The sequence below is a fragment of the Trypanosoma equiperdum genome (genome assembly GCF_001457755.1).
Source record: "Trypanosoma equiperdum strain OVI genome assembly, contig: ctg_1329, whole genome shotgun sequence".
In the NCBI taxonomy this organism is placed as follows: Eukaryota; Euglenozoa; class Kinetoplastea; order Trypanosomatida; family Trypanosomatidae; genus Trypanosoma; species Trypanosoma equiperdum.
The window spans coordinates 873-8,681 of NW_027123315.1; the positions used below are offsets into that span (position 1 = coordinate 873).

At 48.4% G+C, this 7,809-nt stretch overlaps 3 protein-coding genes and 1 pseudogene across 4 annotated transcripts in view; all 4 read left to right on the top strand.

Annotated features, from left to right (window-relative positions):
* Positions 1-555: 555 nt before the first annotated feature.
* Positions 556-1,005, top strand: TEOVI_000570900 (uncharacterized protein; the record flags this gene model as incomplete). The annotated part of the gene is made up of 1 exon (XM_067221142.1): positions 556-1,005. One exon carries the CDS (start codon positions 556-558, stop codon positions 1,003-1,005), a length of 450 nt encoding a protein of 149 aa, XP_067077243.1.
* Positions 1,006-1,276: 271 nt separating this feature from the next.
* Positions 1,277-3,085, top strand: TEOVI_000571000 (uncharacterized protein; the record flags this gene model as incomplete). The annotated part of the gene is made up of 1 exon (XM_067221143.1): positions 1,277-3,085. One exon carries the CDS (start codon positions 1,277-1,279, stop codon positions 3,083-3,085), a length of 1,809 nt encoding a protein of 602 aa, XP_067077244.1.
* A 937-nt stretch (positions 3,086-4,022) lies between these two features.
* TEOVI_000571100 (phosphatidylethanolamine-binding protein, putative) lies at positions 4,023-5,546 on the top strand (the record flags this gene model as incomplete). The annotated part of the gene is made up of 1 exon (XM_067221144.1): positions 4,023-5,546. The coding sequence occupies one exon, from the start codon at positions 4,023-4,025 to the stop codon at positions 5,544-5,546; it is 1,524 nt and encodes a 507-aa protein (XP_067077245.1).
* Positions 5,547-6,064: 518 nt separating this feature from the next.
* The window catches only part of TEOVI_000571200:pseudogene, a 2,450-nt pseudogene continuing 705 nt past the window's right edge, over positions 6,065-7,809 (top strand). The window contains exon 1 of the mRNA in view: positions 6,065-7,807. Coding sequence covers positions 6,065-7,807 — 1,743 coding nt within the window. The remainder of the gene's footprint in view (positions 7,808-7,809) is intronic.

The following is a 7,809-nucleotide window of genomic DNA, read 5'->3' on the forward strand; positions in this document are numbered from 1 at the left end:
AGAGTTCGTGAAGGTATATGAAAGACAGAGCACGCCTCCGCGTGTTGCCCATCACCTGCGGGATGGGCTGACTTGAAAAAACTGTGGCGGTTTCGTGCTGGTTATCACACGTGTGAGCGGCAACTGTGGGACACTAACGACTGCTTTTTTCGGCAGCTGGAAATGTTGCTGGAGGTGGGGTGTGGAGTTCTTTTTCTTCATATATCTTGCGTCAATGAATGACCAAACACTGTCGCTGCGTAAAATAGTGATCGAAAGAAAAAAGAGTTCATATCCCTTCCTTCAGAGTGTTTGAGGTAATTTTTACCGGTGTACACTTGTTGCTCCGTTGTTTATTTTCTGTGCATCAGGTTTATCTTCGTTGTTGCTATAAACACTTCTCTACATCTCCCTTCAGCTTTCTCGCTGCACCGTAAGTTCGAAGCGATTTGGTCGACTTCGCCTTGTTCCGCAGATTACACAGGATCGCTGTCTCCCTGTTAAAGTGCATAGTTGCATTTGTTAACTCCTTCAAGTTCGCATATATCTTGTTGTTTTTAGTTTGCCCAAGCAGCCATGCGCGGCAATCGTCTGGCGCGTCGTGGGGATCCCATGAAGACACGCTCAGAGCGTCGTCGGGAGAGAAAAAAGAAAATTAGTTCATCATCTTGGGCACAGAGAGCGCGGAAGCGTTTGTGTAGGGTCATAGCGAAACGCTGCGCGAGGGAAGAGGATTCTCACATGACCGCAATCATGCAGTCGTATGCAATCCGCCGTAAAGCCCAAAGAGACGCGGAGCGAGCCGCCGAAATAAACACTAAAGAAGTTTCACAAAGCACAGACCAGGACCACCAGGAATCAGTGGAGGGTAAAGCACCGCGTTCCAGGGGAGGTGATGTACGTGAGGGTTTGAGCGTCTCGGCTGCAAAGTCGCACCGTCGTGTTGACGCGCGTAGATATCCCGGGCGCGAAGCCAAAGCGTTGAGGGAAAGACAATCAAAAGCAAGGACGCAGTCGCTGTACTAAAAGTTGGTTGGCTGTACTGTTCGTGCGCGTCTTGTGTTCGCCGTGATGAGTTGGTGTGATCATTAAATAAAGTAAGGTTATATGCGCAAGTGTAACATTTGGTTGAAAATTGAATTTCGTCGTTTTTGCATACAATTGGGTGACCTCTTAATTTGTTAGTAAATAGCGACAATGGTGTGGCAATTATATCTACTCTCTTACCTCTTAATAGCCTCTAAGAGCGGAAGCATAGTGACATATCAAGATTGTCATTAGGTGGTCCAGGGTGATAATGGGCGGCGGTACTAGAGACGAGGCTACTGACGCCCGTTACTACGGTCTGCGAGTGTATCCCTTAGTTGATGTGCTTTCCCGCGTTCCGCTTCCTCCACTTTGTCCTCTGGCAGGTGTTTCAAAAAAGTGGCGCTGCGTCATCGTTCCAAAAATTAATGAGGTGTCCGAACACGTGAGTGGCGGTATCTGCAGCGTCGATAGAACAGGGGAAAGTGAGGCGTTAAAGTTCCTTGATTCGGGTGTTCCTTGTCGCCTCGGCCGCTGGCGTAGTGAAGCAGTTTATGGAATCACTGGCTCCGATGGTATGAAGTTTGTGACTGATTCTCGTTGGAATGAGTTCCCGAAACCAAAAATTGCTTTCAAGGCAGGATGGGCTGGGCCGGGCACACACATGGAATCACCGGCCTATTATCAACTCATATCTTCGTTCAAAGATGTTTTCGAACGCGCCCCTAAAGGGGAAAAGACGAGTGAAGCACCTGATATTCCTGTTGATGGTGAGGCTGCCACGGCGGAAACTAGGGATGAGGAGGAGGATACGGTCGTGCCAAACATTCTGAATCTGCAGTTGTTTCATCGGGAGGATCCTTCCAAATGTCCGGCTATACCAGTGCTTGGCGAAAGTTTGGTGTGGCCCAGCTTTTTAGAGGATGGAGCCATTTGCGACAACGCAACTCGTTTATCACAGCGTGGTGCGGTAACATGGTGGCACTTGGATGATTCGGGTGAGTTCGTTCAGCAAACAGCCCTACCTCTGAAGACTTCTAATGGTACCTTTTTGCCGCCGCCTCTGACGACGCTGCCCGAGAACCAGCGCAAATACTTTACCGACATTGATCGGGAGTTGTACTGCGTCGATGACACTGCTGAGAGTATTCCCGTAAAGCTGTTTCTGTACGGACCAAAAGAAAGCTACGACTGGTTTATGCATGACGGTGAGTCTGCCACTTCTGGAAAAGTTGCAGCACTAGACATTTTCAACACCCCTGATGAGGCACTGCCTGGTGATCCGACCTTGTTGCCCATAATTCATGTTGCCCTTCTGGAGAGCGGTAGCCGACCCCTTATTTCTCCCCCTAACATTCCCCATATTGTCGTAACGTTGAATGACTGTATTATGGTGGAACAGCGACGGCTGGCTTATTTGTTTATGGAAGAAATATCTTACTTTTTACAAAAATGTGCTCATTGGAGTGATAACCCGATCATCTACGATCACGTTGAAACTGATTTACAGGATGAGTCGTTTGTTGCTGGGCAGCTCATTCCCCTTTTAATGAGTGTGTTTTCTGGACACAGTGGTTTGAATCCATATGAGGAAACAATTCGCCGGCGGGTGGTGATGGCTCTCTTCACTCTAGCAACGCATGAGAAGCACTATAAACTTTCTACTGACTCCCGGAGTTCGCTCCATACACTTTTACATGGAGGAAACGCAGAAATGAGTGCTATCCTCCGGCAGGCCGTTTCTTACGGTAGGCGTGTCGTCTCACTCGAGGACCGCCTGAAGGCGTACTGGGAAGTTGAGCAGTATTGGCCGAAGCCGGGTTGCGTGATGAGGGTGCCCTTACTTACACCACCGCAGCTGCTCTCATCAGAAATTTTAGCGAAGCAAGTTACTGTTGACTGGTTCGTGCCTGTCGTGTACGCGGCTTCTTCGCCCGTGTTTGGAGCGGAGAAGAACAGTGTGGAGGAAGTATCTGAGCAATATTTCACCATGGCTAAGCTCTCTGGGAAACGACAGGAGTTACTGGCCTACCTTCGGACACGGGTAGAGAGGGACTCAATACTGGACGAATTATTTTGAAGGGTAAAGGAATTAACTCTTCCTATTTTTGTGCAGTTGGACACTGATGTCTCTTTGCTGTGAGAAATAAGTTGTAAATGATGTGACTGAGATTATCTAGTTCAAACCGAAGCAGACGGACTATCTTCCTTTAATTTTCTGGCGTTATTACATATTGACTGGCTGTAGTTTGCGCGGTATTTGCGATTGTGTAAAGGCGAGTTCGCCTTTACTTGACGTTTTACCTGTGTCTCAAACTTTTGTGACTGCAAATGTAACGGAGCTGATGGTCGAGGACTTCGTCGTGGTGAAAACAAAATCTACCGCTGTTGGAGTTCGATGGTACGAACTCATTTTGTTCAGGTCGTGACGTAAGAGGGGGTCAGCATTATCCTTCCACTAGATATTCACATACATGTGCATGTCTACATGGTGGTACGAAAAAGTAGTGGCTTTTAAATGTGATGCACTTCCTTTATTTTTTGGGGTCTGCCAGTGCACACGTCACTGAAACGCGTATCAGTTGAATGCGGTGGTCAACCTCCTCTCCTTCGTATTTGCATGTGCAGACCTGACAAGGCCTGATATTGTTTGTTATTTTTCACTGATGGGTGTTGGCGCAGGTGAGCGGAACGTTGAAAGGGGAAACCATAAACTATTTTTGTTGTGCGGTGCGTAGGTAATGGGAGTGATATCCTTTAGTATAAACATACCCATGTACTTGCACATGAGGACATATTGTGGGCAAGTTTCCTGTTGTAAGGTGATTGTGTGTTTTAACCTACCCCTCTCCTATTCTTTACTGATTTTTTCTTACCAGTGCACGTGTGCGTTGGTAGGTGCTGTGACAGGGAGGGCACACACCCATAGCATTGGAAGAAGCATATAATCGCTTAATTTTGTTGGAATTGAGTGCTAGCTAGCTGCAGGGTTAGCTTCTGTTGGTGTGCACGCGTATATGGTAATGCGTCGATGTAGTTACAACGTGCACCCTACTTGGTACATGATGCCACTACGTGCTTATCACATGCCAGGATGGAAAACTAAGGTGAGTACAAAGGATGTACGCACGCGAGAGCAACGCGAGGCAGATCGTAAGGTGCGGCAGATCGAGAAACTTCCGCGGCCACAAGCGTTACACGACTTCCAGTATCCTTATGAGAAAACTGTGCTTAGTGACACAATGTTCCAGTACCCGGTGTACGAAAATGAACTGGATACTCCGCATCTCTTCAACATCACTGAACCACCAGATTTCTTTGTGTATTGGAATGTGTCGGACTTTGAACGCACATCATACCCTCCACTCCCGGAAGAGGACCACCGCTTGTTACTGCCGCTTTCAGGGTCTGCTCCGTGGAAGCAGCATCGCAAGCGCTCACTGAAGTACCTTCGCAAGCATGAAATTTTGCCCAACTATCTGCCGCATGTGCGACAGGATGTGAACCTTTCCGTAGTCTTTCCAGGAGTTTATGCGACGAGAGCGCGACTGTGTGAAGAAACGGGGGAACTACTACCCCCACCACCACCTGTGTCTAGGATGACGCATCGCAACTTTTGGATGACGGCGCACTGCGGCAACTACATCGAACTGGCAGATCTTCAACATCCACCATCCATCTTTTTTCTTGATACGGTGTCAGCGACTGGACAAGGAAAAGCAGTGGAAAAAGACGCAACTGAGGAGGGTAGTGATGAGGTATGGTACACCCTAATAATCGCCTCACCTGACTATCCGTTCCGCGTGCCTGCAAGTGTTGACGCGTCGACCCAAAGAGGTTTTTTCCTCAACTATATGATGTCAAATCTTAAAGGGGGTGGAAACTTCACTGTGCTTGAGGAATATGAAAGTAAGCAGCGGCAGAACAATCAAAAGAGACAGCACTTGGAAGAACTTGTGCGCAACCCAGCACCTATCGCGAAGGAAGGCGATGTTATCGTATCGTACACTCCACCGCTACCAACAGAGGATGCGGGGACCACCCGGCACATTTGTATGCTCTTTAAGCAAAGAAGTTATGTATCTGGTGCGTCATGCGCGTTGGATGACAGTAAGGCGAGCTTTGCCGCAAGAGCAAACTTCAGACTTCATGCTCAACACCGTGATGGGATACCCTCATCGTCGGTGGAGATGCTCTCGCGGATTGAACAGGTTTTGCCGCCTGATCCAAGTGCCGTTACGTTTTTTCAAACGAAGTGGGACATTCAAGTACAGGAGTTTTACGAATCGCGCGGGATGTTGGAACCCGCAGCTCCTTTGGACGAGGAAATCGAAGCGATTCTTGCCTATCATGCACGAAAGCCTTCAGAACTTCGTGTTCGGGCACGGCACCGTCCCGATGGTTCGACAAATGTTGGTGACGATCCAATTTTTTGGGCTCAAGCAGAGCCAACAAGGATGATGGATGGCTCTATGCTGAGTTTATGGTCCAGACGGACGACACTAGGAGCAAACGGTGTTCCCATAACGTACAGACGGTAGAAAACGGACAGCAAATGTTTTCTACCACTCTACCAGGTTTTCCTCCCCGCTGAAGTACTGTGATTGGTGTGGGGGATTTGGAGGTGAGTAACGTTTATTTCACACGTGTGGGAAGTGTTTGTGGTGCAGATGCGGGTAAAATCGGCACCTGTGTTATCGTTTTCTATTACGGGGATTCGTTTTCCTTCACGCACATGCGAGTGACGGTACAGGGTTGGAGGGGTACCTTTGTCGACACGTTTTTTTTCCCCCTCTGTCCCCCCGCAGCTTTAGTTTGAATATATTTCACACTGAGGAACACCCCATACATTTTGTATTTTCAAGGCAATTAAATATACGAAATATTCCATTTTTCTTTTGCTGTTGTTGCGCGCATGTATGCTTGTGTCTTTTGCTTACTACCGTCTCCTGCAGCTTGTCCCCTTCTTTCTGGTTTGTCGGTACCTTCAAAATATATTTGTACCTTCTCTGACCCAAGGGAAAAGGGGCGCAGGTGTGCACGTGTGATCTCTTAACCAATGCTTAAGTTGCCTACAATTGCTCATACCGTGCAGGCGGACTGTCAGCCTGCGGCTGGGATGGGCAGGGGTCCCGGACTCCCACATTTACCTTCGTGGGATCAACCAGCAGTAATCAAACTGGACCCAATTAATCCACCAAGTCCCTACAGGCCGAGCCTCCCTCGGCATAGGTATCCAACTGTATTAGAGTCGCTTCCCCGTGTTTCAGGGGTGAGGGCCGAGGCGTCTGCGAGGCCGGGTTTACACTCCTTCGGTACGAAGGGCACAGTAAAACCTGACGAGTCGCTCTTCGAATACGAGTATGCGTGCGTCCTCAACATATGTAAAAGGGAGAAAGAATCTAGAGACGACATTATATTTGAGGAACAGCGGATTTCTGTCCGTCTATGGGTAGATTATCTTGCTGAGGCTGGGATTCACCTCAGTAATGACATCTGTTTGAGGGAAGAGGAGGCACGCAACCTAATTGAACGTGAGGAAGAGCGACGTTACATGTGTTTTTTCATTGAGATGACCTCCACCGCCGACAACATGCAGAGGCGTTTCGAGGCGAACCTACGTAAACAGATCGAAGAAATCATGCCCGACTACAAGAGGATGCGAGAAACAGCGGTTGAGGAGGAAAAGCAAGACTTGAAGACTCTACTAACATGGTTCAAGGACAATAGGCCTTTCAACATGATTCTTCCCTCCTTCCTTTTCGAAGAGGACAAAAACCGGCGCCGACTTCCTCCCAGTCTTTGCAAGAGGAAGGTAAAGCCAGTGACAAATACCAGAAGCAAGAGGTATGATTCTATTCATACTTCGAATAAGGACAATTCGACGGACCGTTTCTTGGAAGAGGCATTTCTAGAAGAGGGACGACGGGCATGGAGAGTGGAAAAACAACGAGGGTTTGCTGGCCATCGCATGACCTTGAAGATAAACGATATAAACAATGAAGAGGTGGCGACGAGGGATGATATCATAATGGAAGAATTGCTTCAAAGGGTTGCATTTGACACCGCCGCGATAGCCAGCATGTGCGATGTGAAGATGAAGGTGGCGAAGAGGAGGACCCAAGAAGCGAAAATGGAGAAGGAACTTCTAATCGAGGAGGAAAAGCGCAAAGCTATACTTGACAAATTGAAAGAGGAGTCAATTCTCAAAGGGGAAAATGAATTGAATATGTGCCTCTTGGATGAACCAACAGAGAAAGAGATGCAGCTGGTAAATGCCATCCAACACAAACAAGGAGAGAGTGTCTCGCCGCCTGTGGAGGATCGCAACTGTGAAAAACTCAGTGAAGAGGTGTCACCTTGCGGGAAGTACACAAATCTCAATTCACAAGAAGAACATGAGGCCATCCAAACCCTAATCGAGTTCGAAAACAATTTGCGTCATGGCGGAGGTGGAGCGCCAGATTGTCGTGCCACCGCCGGCGATTCTGATAGCAAATGTGGGGGCGTAAGCCCTGCTGGACGCCTTGAAGGCCGTAGTCAGCAACGGCTGAGTCTACCCTTAGAGCGTGCCAGCTCGGCCGCACTCACGTTAAAAACGAGTTGTGAGTCAGAAGCCTTCAAAGAATTTCAGGCGAGTATTAGATCCCGAGACAGCAGCGCCTCCAAGCGTACGGATATTGCCATTTCGGTGGAGGATGAGCGTGTCATTTTAGATGTCTTAAAGGTATTTGAGGACAGCGCACGGATGCGCGAAAACATGAGTCCAGAGGATCGCCATGTGGCCGAATGTGTGAGAAATGT